The 22,263-nt window shown below is 52.8% G+C and overlaps 2 protein-coding genes across 7 annotated transcripts in view; one reads left to right on the top strand and one right to left on the bottom strand.

The window, feature by feature from the left end:
• The window catches only part of C1H1orf226 (chromosome 1 C1orf226 homolog), a 308,224-nt gene extending 287,520 nt beyond the window's left edge, over window positions 1–20,704 (top strand). For 3 of the 6 annotated variants that reach the window (XM_073805108.1, XM_073805093.1, XM_033855893.2), the window contains 4 exons: window positions 321–486; window positions 1,907–2,059; window positions 16,070–16,379; window positions 17,201–20,704. In XM_073805108.1, the coding sequence (XP_073661209.1) occupies window positions 321–486; window positions 1,907–2,059; window positions 16,070–16,379; window positions 17,201–17,699 (1,128 nt within the window). In that variant the 3' untranslated portion in view covers window positions 17,700–20,704. The remainder of the gene's footprint in view (window positions 1–320; window positions 487–1,906; window positions 2,060–16,069; window positions 16,380–17,200) is intronic. The other 3 variants (XR_012331950.1, XR_012331949.1, XM_073805111.1) reach the window with 3 other exon arrangements.
• On the bottom strand, window positions 8,527–11,359 carry SPATA46 (spermatogenesis associated 46). Its single transcript, XM_033855904.2, has 3 exons — window positions 11,239–11,359; window positions 9,835–9,948; window positions 8,527–9,174 (listed from the first exon to the last, which is right to left on the bottom strand). The coding sequence occupies exons 1-3, from the start codon at window positions 11,339–11,341 to the stop codon at window positions 8,648–8,650; spliced, it is 744 nt and encodes a 247-aa protein (XP_033711795.1). The 5' UTR covers window positions 11,342–11,359; the 3' UTR covers window positions 8,527–8,647.
• Window positions 20,705–22,263: the final 1,559 nt, after the last annotated feature.

Here is a 22,263-nt window from a genome sequence, read left to right as displayed (position 1 = left end):
GGAGCAGGGGGCAGGGTCTGGGGCCCAACTCTTTCCTACCTTTTGCTCGTGGTGTGGGGCTCTGAGTCGTACACGAGTGACACATCATGGCCCTCACTCAGGACAGAGAGAGAGCCAGCGAGCAGCTTCTTTTGGCTTCTCCTCTGAATTGCAAGCCCGGGTGCCCATTTTACCCGGGGCAGGGCTTCTTTGTCTTGAATTGAACCTGGAAGGTGTCTCTGGTCCTGGCCGTCCACCAGTGACTCGCGTTTGCATTCACGTGCCTCCCTTCTCTCTGTCCTGTCTTCTCGCTGTCTCCTCTGCCTCCTCCTCCCCTGCAGGTTCACTTGCTGAAGGACCAGCTGGCTGCTGAGGCTGCGGCGCGGCTGGAGGCCCAGGCTCGCGTGCACCAGCTCCTGCTGCAGAACAAGGACATGCTTCAGCACATCTCTCTGCTGGTGAAGCAGGTGCAGGAGCTGGAGCTGAAGCTGTCGGGACAGAACGCCAGTAAGCCGGGGCCCTGCCCAGCCTCACCTCCGTGGGGAAGCTCTGGAACCACATGTTCTCTTCCCTAAAGCTTTTTGGTGGTGCTTTATTGGACCCCTGACCTGACCTGGTATCCCAGCAGAAAACAAAGGCAGCTCTGTTTGTCCCATTCGTACATTTCACGGAGTTACAAAAGGGCAGGGCCAGAGAGGGGCTTGGCTGCCTTCTAGCCCAGTGCCCAGACTTGACCTTGAAAGGCCCCGGGAGTCACGACCACATGTTCACCCAGCCTCTCCTCGATGGGGGCCCGGGCTCTTTACACGTAAGCTAGGGCTGCCCATTTCTTTCTCAGAGGGCTTTTCCCGTTGAAACACGCTGAGCACCTATGGTGAATCGTGGTCTCTGTGAGCTCTGCAGGAGACATCGAACTGTTTAGTAGTTTACGCTCCCCGCACTATTTGACGACTCGGCAGCGTAGAAAAGGCTGGCAGCAGTCCGTCTATTTAATGGATAAGGCAGAGGAGTAAACTGTGGCCAGCTAGCTCTGCTGATGAGTGGCAGAGGTTGCCTGGCTCCCAGCCTGAGATGCCTGCCTCTACTCCCAGCCACCCCCAGGCTGCACTGAGAAGTACTAGAAGACAGCGTGTCTCCACGCCTTCCTCCTGAGCTTGTCCCTGGGTTGTCTGCTGCTCTAAGTGTGCGCTGGCTGTGGACCAATATCCGTTGATCGTATACATAATCTCATTTAATCCCTATAGTGGTAGGTGGTGCTGTGCCCATTTTACAGATGAGGAAACGGACTCAGAGAGGTTAAGTAACCAGCCCACAGTTTCAGGCCTAGCAAAGTGTGGAGCCCAGATTCAGACCCAGGTCTAATGCTTTCCCTGTTATACCAGTAGTTCTCCCAAACGATCCCGTGAGCTTTTTAAAAGATGGATATTCCCAGATCCAACCCACAGAGGTTCTGCATTGGTAGATCTGGGGCAGGGCTGATAACTCTGTGTTTCTAAAGTGGCCCAAAGTTACGGATTGGGAACCACTGTACTTCACCGCTCTGAAAGCCCCTCTGGATTTTTATTTTTGTTTATCAAGGCCCTGTTGTATTCCAATTAATGCCAATTTACAAGGTTGCACCAAGTGTTACTACATGCTTTTAAGGTAGCTCTTCAGTTTGTACCTTCTTCCTACCACACACCCCATTCAAGGCGTCCACGGGCCTCACCAGCTGATCATGGGCTTATCGTTGCCCTGCCCTTACCACCTCCCCTGAGCTCGTCCCCTTCAGCCTGGCGTGTCTGTGCTGTGTGGGGTGGAAGGAAGAGCTGAAGAGCCCCTGTGAGGGTTCGCTCAACTGGCCAGGGACCTGGGTGGGCCAACGGTGGCTTCCAGACCAAGCACCTTGCTAATGTCGCCCCCTCCCCCTCTTCTCCCCCCACTCCAGTGGGCTCCCAGGATAGCTTGCTGGAGATCACCTTCCGCTCTGGAGCTCTTCCCGTGCTCTGTGACCCCACGACCCCGAAGCCAGAGGACCTGCACTCGCCGCCCCTGGGCGCGGGCTTGGCCGACTTCGCCCACCCAGTGGGCAGCCCCTTAGGTAGGCGCGACTGCTTGGTGAAGCTGGAGTGCTTCCGCTTTCTCCCGCCCGAGGACACCCCGCCCCCTGCTCAGGGTGAGCCGCTGCTGGGCAGCCTGGAGCTCATCAAGTTCCGAGAGTCAGGCATCGCCTCGGAGTACGAATCCAACACGGACGAGAGCGAGGAACGCGACTCGTGGTCCCAGGAGGAGCTGCCCCGCCTGCGGAACGTCCTGCAGAGGCAGGAGCTGGGCGACAGCCTGGACGATGAGATCGCCGTGTAGGTGCTGTGGTGCTAGCAGGCGGAGGCCGTGGCCGAGGTGTGGAGGGGCCAAGTCTGGCGGCTGCCCGGGTAGGGGCTGCCGGCGAATGTGCACTGCTGAGGATACCCGGGGGCCCCGAAGCGTTTACAGTTTCAGAAAAGGATTAGGGTTTTGCTTTGGAGGGTCAAGTGGGGAAGACATTGGATTCCCAGAAGTGAATCAGGTCCTGCCTCCTGCTTGCGACTACTGGGTGGGTGGGGGTTGGGCAAGGGGCCTCTCGGAGCCCATGGCTTTGGGAGAGGGTCCCTCTTGAGGACCACCAGGCTGCTGAAGGACCTGCTCCCTGCCCGCTGCATCATCAGGCTCCCCTGCTCTGTCGTGTGATGCCCCCTCGCCCCCCCCCCCACTTCTGTGGTCCCGACTATGAAGGGAAGCCGTCGGTACCTTCTCAGGTACTTTGTGTTTGGATATCAGGATGCTACCAGTTGCCTAACTCTCCCCGACCTTCGTGGGAGGAATTCCTTCTCTAGGCCCTTGCAAAGATTGTAGAGGTCGAACGCTCAAGGCTGAAAGACAGGATAGTCCTTTCAGTGTGAATGTGGAATTGGGGTGTGTCACATCGCGGGGATAAGCTTTCAGATGAATTGGATCCAATCACTTTCTCTAGGTGGGCTTCAGGTGTTGCTCCTGAGGGAGACTGGGAGTTGACTGTCATTCAGGCCCTTGCCGTGAAAGCCCGTGGGGAGGACAACCTCTTGCCTGCCCCAGATCACTTAGGTCTGATCCCTCAGTGTGGATGCCCTGCCCACCGCCTGCCTGCAAGTCCAGCTCATCCACGTGGAGGCTGGAAAGCTGCCCTGTCTCCCCTGTGTCCTGCCTCAGGGGCTGTGCCAGCTGAAGCCTTTGTAGCACTCTTGCCTCTATAAAAGCCTCAGAGACCCGGAGCCCCCAGCCTTACCTCTCAACCTGTCCCTTCCACTGCGCAGTAGTGATCAAAAAAAAAAAAAAAAAAAAAAAGCAGAGACTGGTAGCTGAGACCACTCAAGTCCACTCTTCAGAATCACTGCCACTTAAGTCAGAAACGATAGTCACTTTGCCCTTGACCTGTCTCCCTGTGGATGCATGCCTCGAGCACACCTGTAAAAAGTGCCAGGTGCAATTCTCTTTTACCATCTAGGCCTAGAGATTACCACCTGGTACAGTGAGCTGATTGGGGCAGGGAAGGCTAGCTTACTTGTCCTTGGTTCCAATAAGGCCCTAAGTGGCTGTTAACAGATTTAAAGGTGCCTGAAGAGAGAGCTGAGACATGCTAGTGCCAAGTGTTGGGGAAATAAGACTTTATCTTGGACAGCAAACCACAGACCCAGACTGCAATATTATTTGGGGATCAGTTGGTAAGGATGTGGTTGCAAAGTTGAGTTCTTCAAGCCTAACTTGGCTTTATAAAATATAGAAGTGAAAGTGCAGATCTTTTCTTATAGCTACAGTTGGATTTCTTCTAGACCAGAAAGTCCAAATTAAGGAAATAAATGTAGCTTTGTGTTAGCCTTCCTTGGTGCACGAGGGTGTCAGTGGAATGGGACTGGTGCGTGTGTGTGTGCATGTGTGTACACGTGTGCTGGCATTGACACACACGTGTGAGGGAAGGTGTATACGTATGCATAGGCTTGTGAGAAGTGACCAGAGAGAAGAGAATGGGAATCTCCAGGGTGTTTGAATCAACAGTAGATTTGTGTTCTTTTCCTAATGTGCATTTGGTTGGAGAGAGGTGGTCCTGTTTTTGTTATACTTTCTGATTAATCATTGGACGTAGGTCCAGATACACAGGGAAGGAAGAACCATGAAATCGAAGGAGAGAGGTTAGGAGTCCGGTTTGCCTGAGCCTCTCTAGCTAGCTTACAAAATCCTACCCAGGCTTCCTTGAGTGTGGGACCTCTTAGCTCCTTAGAATTTGGGGTGTTCAGGGGAGTGGAAGGTCTGGCTTCTCCAGGCCCACTGCCTGCAAGCAGGGGCTGAGGACAAAGCCAGAGGCCAGTGGATTAGGTGTGTGGAATGTGGTAGGAGGAGGCTTCTTTGGGATGGGGAGAAGAGTGGGTGGGGGGCATAGTTTCTAAAAGGGTCTTGAAAACCTTGCCAAGGGAAGGAAGAAAGGAGACGGTGGAGAGGTTGAAGAATTGGAGAGACTAGTTCTATGTACCGCTGACTTGGGACCCATTTAAGACCCTTGCCCTCGGGGTGCCCCGCAGTGGTTTCCACCCACCTCGGCCCCATTCTTTCCCCAGTTCAGGCCCTCCCTGGAGCGCTGGTTTGTGTGTTGGCATCCCACACCAGCGCGCACTAGGTGTGTTGGAGGTGAAGGAGACGAAGGACAGATCTAGGGGCCTTGAAGGGTCACCAGCCACTGGGAAGGAAAGGGAATGTTGCAGACCTGATCTCCGAGCAATGTCACCCTGTCCTCCTCTCTCCTTGCTTCTTGCTCTGCTAACTCAACTCCTGCCCCCCTCTTTTTCATCCTTCTACTCTGCCCCGTATGGAGGACAAGTGGACACCAGGGGCGCCTCCCTTACTGTACCTGCCCCAGCCTTTCCTGGGTGCCAGCAGACTCTTGGGTACACGAGGCTCCCACAGTTGCGGAGCCAGGAAAGAACTTCTCTGCACAGGATGGACTGTATATTGGGACTGAAAATCATATTCCTGCTTATACCAATGCTGTCTATAAAGCCTCTTCATAGCCTCACTTCTCTCAACTCTCATTTAGGGGTTGTATTCCTTTTATTTTCTCTCTGCCTGACTGCTTCCTCCCACTCTGCCCCCTCCCCCTGCGCCCTCTACTTCCTAAAACTGTGTGGCATTAACTCTGTTGGATCAACTCTCTGGGAAAAGATTCTGTTCATGTTAAGTGCACTTACTCCCTGGATGTTGTCACTAGTCTAGTGGCTTTTGCTAAATAAACCTTTCTTGTTTCTAAAAGCTTTTCCATTGTCTTTTCTTGCCTTTTCTATTCCACCTGCTCCTTCCCCCACCCGCCTCCCAACTTCCCGAGCCCGGTGGCATCAGCTCTGTGACGCACCATTCCCGAGGGTGTGTGGTGTTTAGAAAGAACTCTTGTGTTCCTTCAAGGAGCGGGGGAAGGTGGTGCCTTCAGGGGCAGTTGATTCAGACCAGCCTTGCAGGATCGGGCTGTACCAACGGTTCTTATCCAAGGGCGATTTCGCTCCCCCAAGGGCTGGATGTTCGGTGACGTCTGGAGACGTTTTTGGTTGTCACAACTCGGAAGGAGGCTATTGACACATAGTGGTTGGAAGCCAGGGATGTTGCTAAATATTCTACAGTGAACAGAACAGCCTCGCCACAAAGAATTATCCAGCCCAAAATGTCAGTAATGCCTAGGCTATACCCGTTTTTTTTTTTTGGACTCTCCCAAACCCCAGGTCTTTTCAAACTCCAGACATCACTGGACTATACTGGCGGCAGCAGCAAGTTTTGAGTGCTTGAAAAAGTACATCATAGATATTTTCAGATATAACTAAGATCATCAAGATTATAAAATTTCACTGACTCCCCAACTAAATGTCTGAAATATGTAGTTGGTAGGTTTCTGGATGGGCCCATTCCAGGAATGTCCATACTGGAGGCAAACAGACTTCTTCCCACACCTGCCTAGAAGGGTTATGGTGTCACTGACACACAGCTCAGCAGAGGAGGCCTGACTCGTTGAGGTGTGGGCTTTCCTGCAGGGAGTAGAAATGAAAGGGGAGGAGGGATGCCGGCAGAGAGGATGTTAGAGAAATACGGAGCTGCAGGATCTCGCAAAACCCACATCGTGAAAACCAGGCTCCCCTGACTGGAACGCATAGCCATTTTGAAGGCAGAGGTCTTGTTAAACCTGATACTTTGGTAGGCCAGGCCTGAAGGAAAGTTGGAGGGTCAGATCAACCAGGGTTACACATATCCTCTGCCCTTTTCTGGCTGAGTGAACTGAACTGAGCCTTATTTTCTTATCTGTAAAATGGGAATGCAACACACCACATAAGGCTATAATGAAGAGTAGATGCGATGGTATTTTAGAAGCACCCAACAGAATGCCTGGCAGTGGCCCAGGGCACAGTACAGTTTACCCCCTCATTAACTGGGGTGGGGGGGGCGTGTTTGTTCTGCTCGGTGCAGTTGTGCTCTGCGTGCATTTTCTGCTGTGCGGAAACTATTCAGAGCTCTGTACTGAGAAAGCTACTGGGGTCATAATGACCCTACGTTAAATGTGAAAGGTGGAAAGTACCCTGTCCTTAGGGAGAAAACGCTAAATTCTCGCACCTGCCAGGCCATGATTAGCGTGTGCTGTGGCCCTTGGGCTCAGTCCCTGGCCTTTGGGTGGATTTCTCTCTCTCTCTCTCCTTTTTTTTTTTTTTTTAAGCTGTGCTCTGTGCCCATGATGTGGATGACCTGGAGGAGGGAGTGAGGGCTGGGCAGAGGGAGAGAGACCAGATGAGGAGTGATTCCACGCCTGGTCCTACCACAGACCATGCTGAGACTGCGACCGGTCTCCTCAAGTCCATTCCGTGTCCCCCTCCTTGTACTCCCTCAGGAGCCCTGTCAAGGGGACACACGTGCATAGCAGCGTCTGTAAGGAGAAGCCTCCGGGGGCTCCGGTGGCCTTTCCATTTAGGAAAGCAGGAGCTCAGAGTGAGGACTAAAGACTTGCCAGAGTCACTCATCTGCTCCCTCCGGGAACCGGGCCCTGGAAGCAATGGAATAATGTCAGGGCTGCCTGAAGACCACCCTGCCCCTCAGTGAGTGGGTGGGACCCTGCATGTCCTGGCTCCCAGGCCAGCTGGAGCCTGCAAATCAAGTAGACTCTGGGACTCTGACTTAGTGGGTAGAGGGTGAGGGAAAGAGTGGGGAACTGGGTGCAGGACTGGGAGTGCTCTCACAGCAAGGGACTGGTGTGTGATGGGGGTGTGAGCCAGCCTGTCTCTCACAAAAGAACCACCATGTGGGATCTTCCCGGACCGGGGCACGAACCCGCGTCCCCTGCATCGGCAGGCGGACTCTCAACCACTGTGCCACGAGGGAAGCCCCCACCAATGATATTTTAGCAGAACAGTGATAAGCAGAAGTAGCTCGGCCAAACTATAAAGTGGGGCTTCGGAAGACTTAAGTATGTGACCCCTGGAAGGGTAAGGGGAGATCCTCCACCCTAACCCATTGGCCAAGCAGTGGGAAAGCAGGCACAAGGGGAGGTTTGGTGCCAGGGTCCCAGAAAGGAAATGCCCCCTTGCAGTGAAAGGGCCCACTGAGTCATTAGGGAGATGAAATGACAGGTAAATAAGGCCTAAAAATAAGACCATCAAACATAAGCTCTTTTTTCTGTAACCACATAATGGGCAAAACCGATGTCCTTGCTGCACCCTTGATGCTCATCCGTTTTTCTGGGTCAGAGTTGGCTATGAGGTTTGCTCAGAAATGGAATAAGGGTCAGGGCTGTCTGCTGGGACATTTCTTGGTACTAGGAAGCAGTGTTTTCACATGTTTACCCGGCTTTTCAGACATGACTCAACAGAGCCATGTAAAGATACCCCCCAGGCCAGAAGTGATCTGTTTTGCTTCAGCCAGAGATGTCCCTTCCAAATGAAGGATCATGGTACACGTGGTGGGAATGGGCCCCAGCCCTGTTTGCCTCTTTTCTGCCTTATGCGTGGGGCATGTTGTCCTTCCTGTTCCACCCCTCAGAAGATCTAACACCTAAGAAGCTTTCAAACTGTGCAGAGATTCTGCTGGTGGAACCGACAGAAAAGGGCGTTCAACCCTTCTCCCTCAGTGTGAGTTCTCCCACGGTGCAGGGCAAGGACCCATCACAGGACCAACAGGAAGGCCAGGGTCTTAGAACAGTGGTTCTCGTACTTGAGCTGCATCAGAATCACCTAGAGGTCAATTAGAACACAGATTGAGGGGCCCACCCCCCAGAGTTTCTGATTCTGTAGGTCTGAGAATTTCATTTCTAACAGATTCCCCAGGGATGCTCACACTGCTGGTCTGAGCACCTCACTTTGAAAACCACCATTTTAGAAGATAGTCTCAAACTTTGGGTATTGTCTTTCAAAAAACAAAACAAAACAAAAAAAGAGGCAGGGAGATGGGCCTGGTGTTGCTAGGCACCCGGTAGCAGAAGGGGAATGGGATGGGGACCAGGGACTGAGAAGGACAGGTGGTACAGGGTGACCTCAGACTTGACAGAAGGCTGTCACTAACTTTGGTTTATTGGTCTCTCTGTAGAGACATAAATAGGCATCATCTCCTGTTTACCTAAAGCGTTGTCCGCTAACAAGACAGCTGCCGCCACCCAGCAGGCCTACTTGAAGGCCTGGCAGCTGCCTGAGGAAAGCCTGTCTCCCGGCCGGCCCTTCTGCTCCTTGCCCCAGAGGGTTTTGAGCTTGCGATAGTACACCTTGCAGCTGAAACCCTCCTTGTAGCCCCCCTTGATGTGGCTCTTGAGGGAGTGCAGCGTCGGGTACATACGGCAGCAGGCCGCACACTTGTAGCCGTTCTGCTGGGCCGGGTACCACTTGGAGGCCATTAGGATGTCCTGGGATGTGATGTAGTCTGTGGAATCCAGGCCGTGTCTGGATTTCTTGGTGGCCTCTTGGGGGCAGGTGTTCTCTGGGGAGGAGGAGGATGAGCAGATGCTCTCAGCCGTGTCCTCTGGGAGGCAGCTGTCCCCCCTGCCCTCGTCCCGCTGCACCTCTGGGAAGCTGTAGGTCTCCAGGTGGCTCTCTCTGTCCTTGCATACAAAGTAGCTGTAAGGGGAGAACCAGGGCCGGTAGATGGTGCAATTCCTCCTCAGCTTCTCTCTGTTTGGGGGGTCCCCCGAGATGCAGCCTGCAAAAGAAAGGGCTGGGTCTGAGCCTCGAGCCGGGCAGGGAGCAGTGAGACCTGGGGTGGCTGGAGGCCGGGTGGAGAAGCAGAAGGGCAAGAAAGCAGGTAGTCAGGCAGGACCTCAGGTTACCTCTGCCCCTCCTTGAGTGCAGTTCTGAGAGCAGACAGAGGATGGGGTGGGGAGAGCAGGCTAAGGCCTTCCTTCCTGCTGTCCAGAGAAAAGCAGTTTAATCTCTAGGTAGAGACTCCCCTTGCAATGACTAAGCCTTGGCGTTTGTCAGGTGCATCCCTCCCTGCAGGCACCTTTCCTCTGCCTCCTCTGAGGATAGACACAGGTGGCTCAGCAGGCAGCCAGACCTCTGGCCTCCTAGAGCCCCTCTTTCTACCACCACTGGTTGTGGCCGTTTCTCCAGCCTCACTGTCTGCCTGCAACAGCCCAGTCAGGCAGAAAGTGCTGTTCTCCCTCAGCCTGAGAGACAGGAGAGGAGAAGCAGAGGACTTCACAGACCTGCAGGTCTCTGCTAAAGGAAGCACCGGACAGGAGACTGCAGTGGGGACAGGCAGCACGCGGCGATCCCACACACAGGCACCCTGCCCTTAGGGGAGCAGCCCCTGTTCCCCCAGCTTCTCACATGTGCCCACCTGAGTCAGAGAAGGCCTCACCTGCTGAGAGCACCGTGTTGTGCACCCCATGCCGGAGAGCACCGCTTTGGTACTGGGGTGGCAGGGCCTGAGCTGGGCTGGACGCCTCAGTAGGAGACACAGTCTTTGCAATGCCTGGGTTACAGAGGAAACACTCTGGTGAGCTGAGCAAGGTTGGGCGTCCTCTTGTTGGGGCCCCTCCCCCCGAGACATACCTAGAGGTTCAACCTTGGTGCTTTAAGGCACTGCAAAACTGAAGCAAAACAATGACCTTTGTGGCATCCACATAGGCAGAGCTATTCTGGATGACCTCCTGGGGAATTCCAAATGGGGTGCTGGTGTCATTGAGGCCCTGGAAAGGTCCTCTCCAAAGAAGAATATAAGATGTGGACCAGATGACAGCTTTCTGCCTGGCCCTCCCCGCTCTTGACCCTCCTGCAGCTGAGAGAGAGAGAGAGGGGGAGAGGGGGAGGGAGAGGGGGAGGGGGAGAGAGAGAGAGAGAGAGAGTGTGTGTGTGTGTGTGTGTGTGTGTGTGTGTGTGTGTGTGTTTTCACTCTGCATTGCAGCCTTTGGGTCCCTGGAGGGCCCAGAGGAGGGAGTCTGGTCGAGGACCGCGTAGCTATGTTACAAGATCCCTTTGAGGACGAGAAGCCCATTTCTCCAATTAAAACGCCTCCCACCCACAGCCAGAGAGTGTTCAGGTGGACCCCAGCTGCCTGATGGTTGCTAATACTTGGATTAAGAAGCTGGCTTGCCTCAAATCGCAGAGCAGTGGCTGTGCTCAGTTTGGGAAACGGATACAAATGTCCCGTGTATAGGCAAACGGATGCTTAGGAGAACCACTTCACAGAACAGCATTTCTCAGACTTTCATGTGCATAGGAATCACCTGGAGATCTTGTTAAAAATGCAGATTCTGATTCAGCGGGTCTGAGGTAGGGCCTGAGATTCTGCCTTTTTCTGACAAGCTCCCAGGTGATGGTGACGTTGCAGGTCCATGGACCATGCTTTGAATAGCAAGTCCTCAGCACATTCAACTTTATTCCAGGATAGGCTCATCAGTTCCCCCCTGCCTTAGGTTCCTTCTGATGGATTGATAAGTCTAGATCTTCTCCAGGTTGTCAAAACAGGGCTGAAACTAGTACATACTCCTTACTTAGACAAACTGTCACTTTGAGGGTTCATGCAGATTCAGAGGGGGAAAAAAGCCTGATAACAAATGTTTCCCCCATCCTTCCCTTGCAAGAAATGAATCAACAGCAGGAACTACTTACCATGTAGGCAACATTTTGAAAAATTATTTTCTCCCCACGTGTAATTTGACTTTCTCACTAAATCGTGGTCCTGTAACATTATCTGGTAGAGTACTCAATTACAAGCTTCAGAAAACCACATTTTTGTGGCCCTAGTGGCACGAGAGTTTACCTGGCAAGCTGGTGGCACGTGAGGGCGTGATATCAGGAAAAGTGCTCAGAGCAGAGGAAGAGATTCGAGGTCCAGAAATGCTGAGGAGTGAGAAGTTCTCCATATTCTGACTACTGAAGTGTACGGAGGTCACACACGCCTGCTTCCAGGAGGCTGGTTGGGTTGTCCAGGCAATAAACATTCTGAGCTCAGCTGACATCACAAAAAGGCCGCATGATTCTACTCGCCAGGGAGGTTATCCCTCTCGAAAGATGGATGGGGTCTGTAGCAAGCAAGATAAAAAAATTTTAAAGATGTTTTTCACTTGTCATTCTTCCGTGGCCTGTCTTGATTGGGGATACCCAGAGAGAGGGAGGAATGTAGTAGAGACCTGATAGCGATGTTGTCTATGCGCCCCCTCTGTTCTCTAGTGTCCCTTTTCCATGTCGTTGCTGTCACCACCCCCAGCTCTGGGATCCTCTGTCCTCTCTTAATGACCTCTTTGCTTTTTTCATCTGCCTAACCTCTGTCACCAGATGTTTTTGTTGTTTTACGTTAGTTTCTGTTTTTTTTGGTTTGGGGTATATTTTTTTACATTTCTCTTTGGAAATAATTTCAAACTTATAAAAAGCTGCAAAAATAAAATTTGAACAGAGAACACCCACGTAACCTGTATCTAGATTTTCCTATTGTTAACATGTTACTCCATTTGTCTTATCAATTCCCTCCCTCCCTCTCTGCCTCTCTGTGTGTCTACATTTTTTTTCTGAGATATTTGAAGGTAAATTACAAACATAATGTCCCTTTGTGCCTAAATACTTCAATATGCACGTCCTAAGAATAGGGACCAAATACTGTTTTAAATGGTGCTGTCTGTTTTTAGCAAATGACTAAAACATAAATGGGTGACTTAGCACCATTTTGCTCATTATAAGCAATTTGGTAGTAAGGCTATGTACTCAGAGTGACGAGGTAGCCTCTTCTCTTTGCTTCCCTTCTGTCATGTAACAACCTGGCCAGCCTGCTAGCTAGAGGGTTGAAAGATGAGCTTGAAGGTGCCCCATTCTAGATCATCATGACTAGATGCATACAGGGCTTTAGATCTAAAGGTGGGTATGTTTGTGCTGGGTGGGAAAGGTCTGGCCCAGCCCGTAGTCAGCAGTGGGCTCCCCTCTCAGTGTGTGGAGCAAGTGTGAGTTAGCATGTGCATGTGAGATTCCAGAGTTGTCTTCCCGCCCGTGTTTATTCACAGTACTTAAACATTTGCAGGACAGTGCGGAGAATGAGATCTCATGGACCTCCTTCATAGCCTGGTTTGGAACGTTAGAACGTGATAGGGTGTAACTTGACGCCGTGTACCTTGGCAACTTTGAGGGTATTGGCAGTCTCACTTGGCCGTCATGGTGTAGAGAAGGATCGTGGGTCTGGGAGTCAGTCTATGTGAGTTCTAACCCCTGCTCTGCCGTTACCTCCCTGTGCGGTATTAGGCAGACCTCTCTGCCACCTGCCTTTCCCATTTTGTTAATTTAGACGGTTGGAGTGGATGAATGAACGTCTTTCCGGTCTAAAATCTAGGGATTCACATGTTGGAAACGAGACAGCAAAACAACGAGTGACGTACGCAGGATCCAGAGGACTTAGAATTTCATGTTGCCTTGGCCCATTGCATTCCTCCCACTGCCAGCTAGGAACTTCAGATATACTTAATGTAAAGGGGCCTCAGAATATTGGGGGAAATACAGGAGGCTGCACCAGCACCTGTTTGTAGAATTTTTTAAATACGGCTCTGTTTTGGTTTATTAAAAAGCATATGGGAACCTGGTCATCCAGGTCTGTTACACTCCTCATAGCAGGACCCCTGTCTTGCGTGCTATATCCTCTTGGTGGGCTGTTGCTGGTGACCCAGACGGGAGCTGACACTCCCATAGTGGTCGGTCACTACATAAAATGTGTCTCTCTCTCTCGTTTGTTTCCCGCCTGCTTTCCGAGCCCCTTTCTCGGACAGGTAAGATACTGTCTTTCTTTTGGATGACTTTGGCCCCAGATGCTCCCCTCTGCTTGGCTATGTGCATGCTGGGGGGTGCTGTTAGGAGGGCCACCTGGTTGGGATCCAGTCACCTTTCTTTCTGCCATCACCATTATTTTCTGAGCCACCAAGCCTCCCGTCCTGACAGAGTGTGGGGTTATTAGTGCCTCCAGCAGGAAAGGGGCTCGCTGCACATCCCTCAGATGTAAAGATGAAGGGAGCCCCAGCCTGACCTCAAGAGCCCCCGTGGACCGCTCCCGGAGGAGGGGGTTTTGAGTGTCTTTTGTAAATGGAAGAAGCCTTGGGGAATAGCTTTTCTACGATGTTAGCCCATAATGCAGTCAGTTTTAAGTATTCATATCAAAAGTCAATTCAATGAATTTATTAAATGCCTACTGTTGTGCAAGGCCCTATGCTGAGCATTATAGACAAAAAATGTCACTTAAGATGCTTCTTCCCATCAAGGGACTTATTTTATTATTAAAGACAAGATGTATTTACCAGAAGACTTAAGAGAATTATGAAGAGAGTATATGATGAGCTATCTTTAAATTACTTAAGAATTCAGTGTATACATCCTGAAGGGTAGAGAAACAAGAAGTACAGGAAATCTAAAATGGTGCTTAATCCAAAAGTTATTTATGTTTCTTAGAATGTGTTTCTTCAATAATTATAATCAAAGGGGCTCACAATTTACAAGTCACTTTGCCAGGTGTTTCTGGTACTTACACTTTTAGAAGTGAATGTGTCTGCTCTGAACACTCACATTAAACCAGTAAGGAAACAGCCACAGAACTATATGAACCCGAAAGTGGTGGGGATTGGCCCTCTTCCCTGGCATATATCTCTTGAACATTTGCTCTAGTTTCATGGTGGCCCCAATACTTTCTGGTTTGGGGGGGAAATCATTAAATGCTTTAGTTTCCAAAGGCTTCTCTGCTAGTTTGCAGAGTTCACGATTAAAGAAAAATTAGAAGGATATGGGACATGATAGGTAAATTATGCAAAAGTGGATGACATGGCAAGATTTATACTCTCAGGAGAAGACTCAAGAGTCGATACCCCTGTTGTGGGATGGGCCGGGATCTCCTCCTAGTGTGCTGGGTCTACGTCTGGAGCCCAGCCAGCCTGAACCAGTCGGCTCTGTGCCCCGTGTCCCAGGGATGCTCTAGTCGAGTTCCTAGCATGTCCCCTGCAGTGGTGCTTTTCTTGCACGTGGGTTAGGGGCAGTTACAGAGGTGAAGACTGTGGGGTTCATCACAGGGGGAGATCTCCACTCCTCCCACAGCTTCCTCCTGCTGCCCGAAGACCCTTAGCATATGGCTTATTGAGGTAGTTGGCTCAGAAGGGATATCTCTGCGTAAAACCACAATAAAGAGAAATGCTCCCCAGTGCCCAGGACTCAGCAGTGCAGAGCAGAGAATTGCTTTATGCAAAAGTTCAACGGAAGAAAACGTATACCCTAACCTCAGTTACTCTTAGGAAGGCTCGGCAGGAGTAGGCACTTAGCAGAGGTATTGACCAGGAGCAGAGCCTATGCCCAAATCGCTCTCCTCCTCTGAGACCGACAAAATATCTGGAGTAGCTGGTAAGGACAGCAACCTCAAGCCTGCTTCCAAGGCCCCAGAGTGGGTCTGGCTGCACTGAGGCCTGAGCTGGATTTCCTGGTGGGGAGAGGCTGCCTCTGTGCAAGTGTGTGGACAGCGTGGCTTAGAGCCCTGAGCTCTAGCCATTCCAACTACAGACCTCGGAGCTACTGTGGTCTCGGTCTCCACGATTCTCTATCTGCATTTCAGGGTATTTATTGAGCACCTACTGTGTGCCACACCCAGGCTAGCTGTTAAAGACACAAAGATGAATGAGACATGGCTTCTGCCCTGCAAGTGTTTACAACCCAGTGGGTCTCCTCCCAGCCCTTTGAGTTAATCTTTCCAGCCGAACAGAGATCCCTGAGAGGCAGACTGTGCACGAGGCGTATTTAGGCATTTATTCCATTGCAAGGCAGGAGAAGTAGTGGCAAGAGCCCTGAGCTTTAGGTGAGAAAACCTGGGTTCTAGTTCCCACTGTGCCAGTAATTGGGCTGTGACCTCGGGCCCAGCAGTTCATTACTCTGAGCCCCGTCTTCTTCCTCTGTAAAGAGAAATCTTACCATGCCCCACCTTACTAGCTTGTGAAGATTAAGTGAGCTGGCGTTTGTCAGCTTCCTCCTGCTTCCTTGGCACCAAGTGCTTTGTCCACTTGGCGTGAACTGGTTCTGAACCACCACTTAGCATCTCTTTGCATGCAGCTGTCCCATTCTCCCAAGTTCCACCTCCAAGAGAAGTGAGCATTTTTCATGGAGAAAACGTGCTACACATGTGACTTTTTAGCAGGGAGCTTCCAACTCCCAGCCTCATACTTGCCATCCCTCCACCAGCTTCTACCCCAGCGCCTGAGTCAGAGAGCTCCACATGTGCTCATGGCAGTGTAAAAATGTCACATCTCATTGCTTCATCCTTGTTTGTCTTTACTTCAAAGGGCCTGGTGACCCCAAGGTAAGGGGTTAAACCATGAGTCAAGGAGGCATGTTTAAAGGGATACGTTAGCTTTTTTGTGGCTAGAGTTCATCACTGATTAACCTGGGTGAGGCAGAACTAGAATTTCTGGTCCCACATCCCATCAGAACAACTGGATCGGAAGGTTCAAGAGTGTCTTTGCTGCCTCCCTCTTGACTATTTCCAAAACCTCATGAAGTTACAAGTTGTGGGTGTGGTATCAAAAGTGATGGGGTCGAGGCCCCCCTCCCCTCCCCTCACCGGCTCTCTGTCTTTCCCTCTTTGTTTGTAGTCGACCACAGCATGTTTGAGAACTTGAACACGGCCCTCACTCCAAAGCTCCAGCCAAGCCGCTCCTTCCCCCACGTGTCCAGGCCCGCGGCCCCCAGCTCTGCCGCCCTGGGGTCTGTGGAGCCCGGAGGGCCTGGACTCTGGGTGGGCAGCAGCCAGCACCTCAAGAACCTGGGCAAGGCCATGGGGGCCAAAGTTAACGACTTCCTGCGGAGAAAAGAGCCCTCGAGCCTGGGCAGCGTGGGCACGATGGAGGTCAACAAGACTGCAGGGGCCCAGCTGGCCGGCGGGGCTGACGTGGATGACGGAAGGTGAGTGCATCTCTCCCTCCCGCCCTGACATCCTTACGGGTCTGGACCCACTGGAAGAGGCCTGCGACAAACTGTAGTGTCTAGAGGGGAGAATGGCCTTGGGGTAGGGACGGAGGTTGTCACGTAAAGAACAGCTGAAGGATCGGGCCATGTTTGCGGGAGCCGGCTTCAATGCTCCCACCACGGCTGACGTTTACGGCGTGCCCATCATGTCCTAGCACCGTGCTGTGCTTCCGCTGCGTTATTTTACCGAACCCTGAAACAGCCTTCTGAGATGAAGTATATCATTTCCATTTTGCAGGTAAAGCAGGTTCAGAGAGGTAACGTGAGGAGCTTAAGGTTACAAAGTTAGTAACTGGCAGAGCTGGATTCAAACCCAGGCATTGCCGGAAGCTCCCCGGGGGGATTCTGACACCCAGCCACGCCTGAGAAGTGCTGCCCTGACTGTTGGTAGTGGAGAAGCCGGCGTCTGGTGGAACCCACCGGTCAGGGGGGAGGGGAGCCTGCTTTGGCAGCCCTCCCGTATCCAGCCTCGTTTTAGACACCTACACTCCCCAAGTGGTGATGCGCTTTTCAGGGCTATTGTGTAGGTTCTGACGGGACGCGGTTCACCAGTGGTCCCAGTGTTAACACTTCGTGCTGTTGTGAACACCGAGTGAGGAGGTGACAGGCCCAAAGCCATTTGTGCTCCAACTGCCGAGACTCGCACGCTAAACCAAGAACGAGAGCCCGGAGCGAAAAGCCCTTCCCGGGTGGGTGAGTGGAAGGTGCAGCACGGTGTCTCTCCAGCCTTATGTCAGCTCATGTCACCAACCTTATAGGTCATCCCTGCAGGAAGCATTCCCTCGGCTGGATCCCCCGCCTCCTACCACCAGGAAGCGAACCCCTCGGGCCCTGAAGACCACCCAGGACATGCTGATTTCATCGCAGCCAGTCCTAAGCAGTCTGGAGTATGGGACAGAGCTGTCACCTGGGCAGCCCCAGGACTCCCCTCCCACTGCCCAGCCCAGCCCAGCAGATGCTTCACAGCCAGAGGCCATCATGGAAATGGTGGACAGGGGCGAGGCTCTGCCCAATGGAGAGGTTTCCCTGTCGGTACCTGACCTAATCCACAAGGACAACCAGGACGAACCGAAGCTAAAGGTGACTGAGTGCCGAAGGGCCTCCTCCCCTGGCCTCATCGAGAGAAACGGCCTCAAACTCAGCCTGAGCCCCATCAGCCTGGCTGACCCTCTGGAGGACAGCAGCCCGCCTCCTCGGGCACGGACCTCCAGCCTTGACATGGAGGGCCCTCACCCAGACCTGCTGTCCTTTGAGTAGAGCTGCTTCTGCTCCTGCTGAGACCCCCTCCCCTCTGCTCGCTTCTTCACCGCACACCCTGGCCCTTGCCCCGGCTCCACCCTGCTGTGTGTCCTGCTTGCACAAGGCTCAGCAGAGCCAGTCTTCCACACGGGCTGCTGCAGGGCCACAAGTCCATGTGTAGTCCTAGTTCAAGAGTCCGTCCGTGGAATGGCTCCTTGGCGTGCTGGCTGCAGCCCTTGGATACCAGGGCGCCTCTGCTCCGAGTTGCCCTGGCTTCCCACTGACCTGCAAGGCCAGCAGCCCAGGATGAAGGGTATTCTCTCTGCCTGGCTCCCACATGCTTCCTGCTTTTCTCCATCCCATGCCCTCCTGGTTCCTTCCTTCTCCTCCCTGGGGGCCAGAGGCCTCCTGCCTCCGGAGGAATCAGGCTGGATGAGGGATGACGGGTTTGGCTCGATGATGGGCCCAGGCCCAGAAAGCCGCATACCCTGAGCACAGCCCAGCCACAGCTCCTCCTGACCCCAAGACAGCACAGGCCCTTGGGTTGTTACCTCGCCTCTGCCCGTGTGGATGCAAGCCGGGGGCAGTGCTTACCGGACCTGAGACCTCGGGCAGCCGTGTCGACACCCCGGGTTCACAGGGTGTGTCTCGTCTAGCCTGAGGCAGGGCACGGAGCCAGCCACCGAGAGCGCCTGCCCGGCATGGGAGTGTGGAGAGGCACTGGGCAAGATGATGCAGCCAGCTACGCTCGGGCTCCTTGCACAGAAGAGACCCGGGCTTCCCTTGCTGTGCGTGAAGACAGGGCTAGGCAGGCCCTGGCAGAAGCAGCAGAGCACGTTCTGATTTTGTTTGGCGGGGAGGGCCCAGGAACCTGGCGTCCAGGGAGCTGGTCCCGAGAGAACCCAGAGCAGTAGTGGGGGAGGCAGTGAAAACGGGATGGGGAAAGAGTAGTCGTAAGGGCTCAGAGCAGCTTTTCAGGGTTTCCACAGCGTGATGTGATGTAGTTCTAGGGTCTAGGCGTGGTAAGTGCAGGAAGCAAGGTGAGAAGTGTGAGAGGTTGGATTGTGGTAGGAACCGTGGAGCAGGCCACGCTTAAGTAGGAGGCGCTCCGCTCTCGTACAGAAGGTGCTGTCTACCTGCCTGCCTCTGGGGTCTCTGTGAAGGACTGACAGTTCACACAGCCCCACTGGTTCTGCCCTCCTGGGTTAACCCACGTCTGTGTTCCTGTCTCCCACCAGGGGTCCTGTCATGCTGTTTTCCTGTGGCCAAGAGACCCTGTCGGGGGGTGATCCCAACCCCGGGGGCCTTTGCAGCAAGAAGAGAACATGCCTTTTTTTGAGCAAGGTGGCTGGGTCCCCGGGAGAAGGCTGGGAGTGGCACATCTGGCCAGAGTGGGCTGTTCAGTTCTCCTTCTGTGACTCCTGCCGCCTCCCCTTTTCTATTCTTTGTTCAGCTTCCCACTCTGGGTGCCCCAGAGCTCACTGCCCACTTCATCTCATCACCCAGTTCCTGCTCCCCAGGAACCACCCCTGCCTTATAAAATGTCCAAGCTAACTCCTGTAGACCTGGGAGCCTCGGGGGACCACCGGGATGCAGGTGCCCTTCCCGCCTCCTTGCTTCTGCAGCCGGGGGCCTTGCCGTAGCTCTCCCGCCGCCTTTTCTCCTACCCTGCGTTCTCAGAGTGAAGCTTTGTCTCATCTTCCTCAGGAGGGTCCAGGCACGCCGGGCACCTTGCAGGCCGTGGTGAAGTGAGGAAGGCTGTTACTGAATTGAGTCGATCCTGACTTACTCCAGGAATATCACAAAGATGTTGATCTCTGACCCTGATGCTCAGAAGTTCTCAGGACTAGCATTTGGGGGCCCGTGAGTTTTCCCACAATGGCTTGGGGTTCTGCACAAAACACAGAGCTGGGGGCAGAGAACTAAACCCACGTGCTGGCAGCTAGCCCACTCTCATCTGTGCTTCCATCCCAGAAGCTTGGTTTGCTTCTCTGATGGGAAACTTACCAGGTTCCTGCGCTCTGGGGCTACTCCTCTCCCAGAGACCAGGGTGGCTCTGGCCGGGTGTTATTGTAGCCATAGGTGCAGAGGTGGCAGGCCCGGGCTGACTTAAGCACCCTGCTCTCTGCTCCACACCCAGCCGCTGCTGAGGTCCTGGCCCTCAGACCCAGGGTTAGCCCAGGGATCCTATCAGGCTGTCCCAGGACCGTGGCCAGGGTGGTCCCAGTGTTCCTTGGACTTGTGTCTAGTACCAAACAAGGAGCTGTGGGACCCTGCTTCAATGTCTGGGTGGCCTCTCTGTGATCTCCGTCTCAGCCATCCTTCTACAGGAGGGGTGAGGCTGCTACCGGGGTGGAGGAGCTCTCTGAGGCTAAAATCAGGTCCTAGATGTGACAGAGAGTGCCTGGTGCCAGGGCTAAGTGTAGCCCAGAGGCCAGTAGGAACAGCGACTTCTATCCTGCTGAGGGCCCCGGCTCAGACCAGCTCTCTATGCAAAGCCCCACTTGACTTCCCGTGTCCATGTCAACAGCCTGACCTGCCCGTGACTGCGGCATGGCAGTCACCCCCCTGACACACCCCTCATGGTGAATCCAGCTTCTCTGGAAGCTTGGCCCAGTCTGCTCCAGGACAGGGTACTGAGGAGAAATGAAGGGCCTGTCTTCTGTGTCCACAGAAGGAAGCTGGGGCCACAGAGTTTTCTTCTCTCCCTGTTACCCACTGTCCTGTATTCCCATATTCAGCAATAGTTTTACCCTGATAGATGCAAGGTGAGCTTCCAGAACTTGGCAGGAAGGTGGCCTATTCCCCTGCGTGGAGAGAAATGTATCTGTGTTAACGAATGTGGGTGATATGAAGACATTCATGTAGTCCATCAACTTTTAAAGAACAAAGAGGTTGGCCCCCGTTTGGGGAAAGAAGAATATTACAGAGCTATTCCAAGTGTTTTCTAGAGATTTTATATTTATATTTTTAGTAATCTTCTGGTAGAAGGAAACCACACAATAAAATGATTTGGTTTGGTTTTGCTGGTTTGGTTTTTTGCTCCTGACTGATGCAGGGTGGTTGGTTTTTCTGAAGGCTGCCTTATTGAGCGGAGAGCATTGGCCTTTTGCTTTGTGAGCCTGGAAGAGTGAGACGTGAGGATGATGGGCACTGATGACAGATCTCCAGCACGAGACCTTGGGAGGAAATGATCTCTCGGGATGTGCTCTCACACGTTCCTCTAACTGGCTGGCTGCTGTGGAAGTGTCCCTCTTCCAACCAGACCTACGTCTGGTTCAGGGCATCAACGTCACGTGCATAGGTGCAACCTTCCCCCTCAGAAGGAAGCAGGGAGGAAATGCGAGTGACCACCAGAGCGTCCACCTGGGGTCCACAGCCCTCTCCCATCAAGGAGGGGACAGAGCTAGGTGTGCACACAGGCACTCTTCAGAGAGGGATCAGAGCTGCCATCAGATTCGGAGTCATTAGCAATGTTGGGAAAAAACTCGAAGCTGCTGATGTAGGCACTAACCCCAGACTGGGGCAACCCAGATGCTCCTTACTGAGACAGCATGGCTTGGGGCAGCGGTGGCCGGAAGCCCCTTTAACCCCCTTGCTGCCCCTGGTTGGTGTCAGACCAGGAGACCCAGAGGACCCCCAGCTGAGAGTTGGCCAGACCTTTGACCTCCTCAAAAGGGACAAAGTAAAGAAGAGACAGGAAGGGGAAGGAAAAGAAGCCACACACATTTCTAAAGGGGGAAGGATGGGCCCTTTCTGCCCAGCCCTATCATTCGCCCCCACGATGTGCCAGGGGTCCCTCCCTGGGGACATCAGAAATGTCTCAGGCATGAGGCTGTCTCCAGCCTTTTCTGCATTGAATTCCACTCCTGCACTTCCTTTGTCAGAGGACGAGCACGAAGACCACGGGCACTCACACTGCTCGCTCGCTCTGGAGTGGGGAGCAGCGTGTTGTTCTGGGAAAGCAGGAGTAACACAAAACCCAATCCAGCATATCCCATGCCTGGGAAAAGGCATTGCAAGTACTTACAATAGCAACTTCTTCCTTTAAGCTAAGTCCAGTGACTATTCTTTGGGTGACCTCTCCCGTTGGATGGCTTCAGGATCAACTTCTGCAGTCATTCAGGTGTGAATGTGCCTTTCGTATGCTTTTCTTTCCCACTATTATGCAAAGGAGTTATTTTTGGCTGAGATCAAATATGAAAAACTATAATGTAAAAACTAAAAACTTCTGAGGAAATTTTTAAGTGTGAAAAAGGATGTGAATATGTCACGTTTTAATGCTGTGCTCTGAGCCTTTGGTCTAGAAGCTGGGATACAAAGATGCATGTATTCAGGCAACATATCCAAGCCTGTCTGTGAGCTGAGCGCTGTCTGGGACACAGTGGTAACACTGGTGAAGAGACACCTGGTTCTGTCTCTCACTATGCCCACGATGGGTGAGGACACCACGGAACCTGCCTTCCTGTTATGCTAACAGGCTATGTTAGCGTAGCCTGTTATGCAATGAAGTACCAAATTGGGGGGGGGGGGGCGAGTAATTTCAACTAAGTGTTTTTCAGACTCTGAGCTTAATCTGCCT

Source organism: Tursiops truncatus, chromosome 1 (genome assembly GCF_011762595.2).
Source record: "Tursiops truncatus isolate mTurTru1 chromosome 1, mTurTru1.mat.Y, whole genome shotgun sequence".
In the NCBI taxonomy this organism is placed as follows: domain Eukaryota; kingdom Metazoa; phylum Chordata; class Mammalia; order Artiodactyla; family Delphinidae; genus Tursiops; species Tursiops truncatus.
This window is presented reverse-complemented; position numbering and strand designations above follow the sequence as displayed.

Bases quoted from the DNA above. Each gene is read 5' to 3' on its own strand.
- SPATA46 (XM_033855904.2), bottom strand. From the start codon at position 11,341: ATGGAGAACTTCTCACTCCTCAGCATTTCTGGACCTCGAATCTCTTCC. The intron at 9,949-11,238 runs GTAAACTCTCGT...TCTGTAACCCAG, and splicing joins ACGTGCCACCAGCTTGCCAG to GCATTGCAAAGACTGTGTCT. The intron at 9,175-9,834 runs GTGAGGCCTTCT...TTTCTTTTGCAG, and splicing joins CAACACGGTGCTCTCAGCAG to GCTGCATCTCGGGGGACCCC.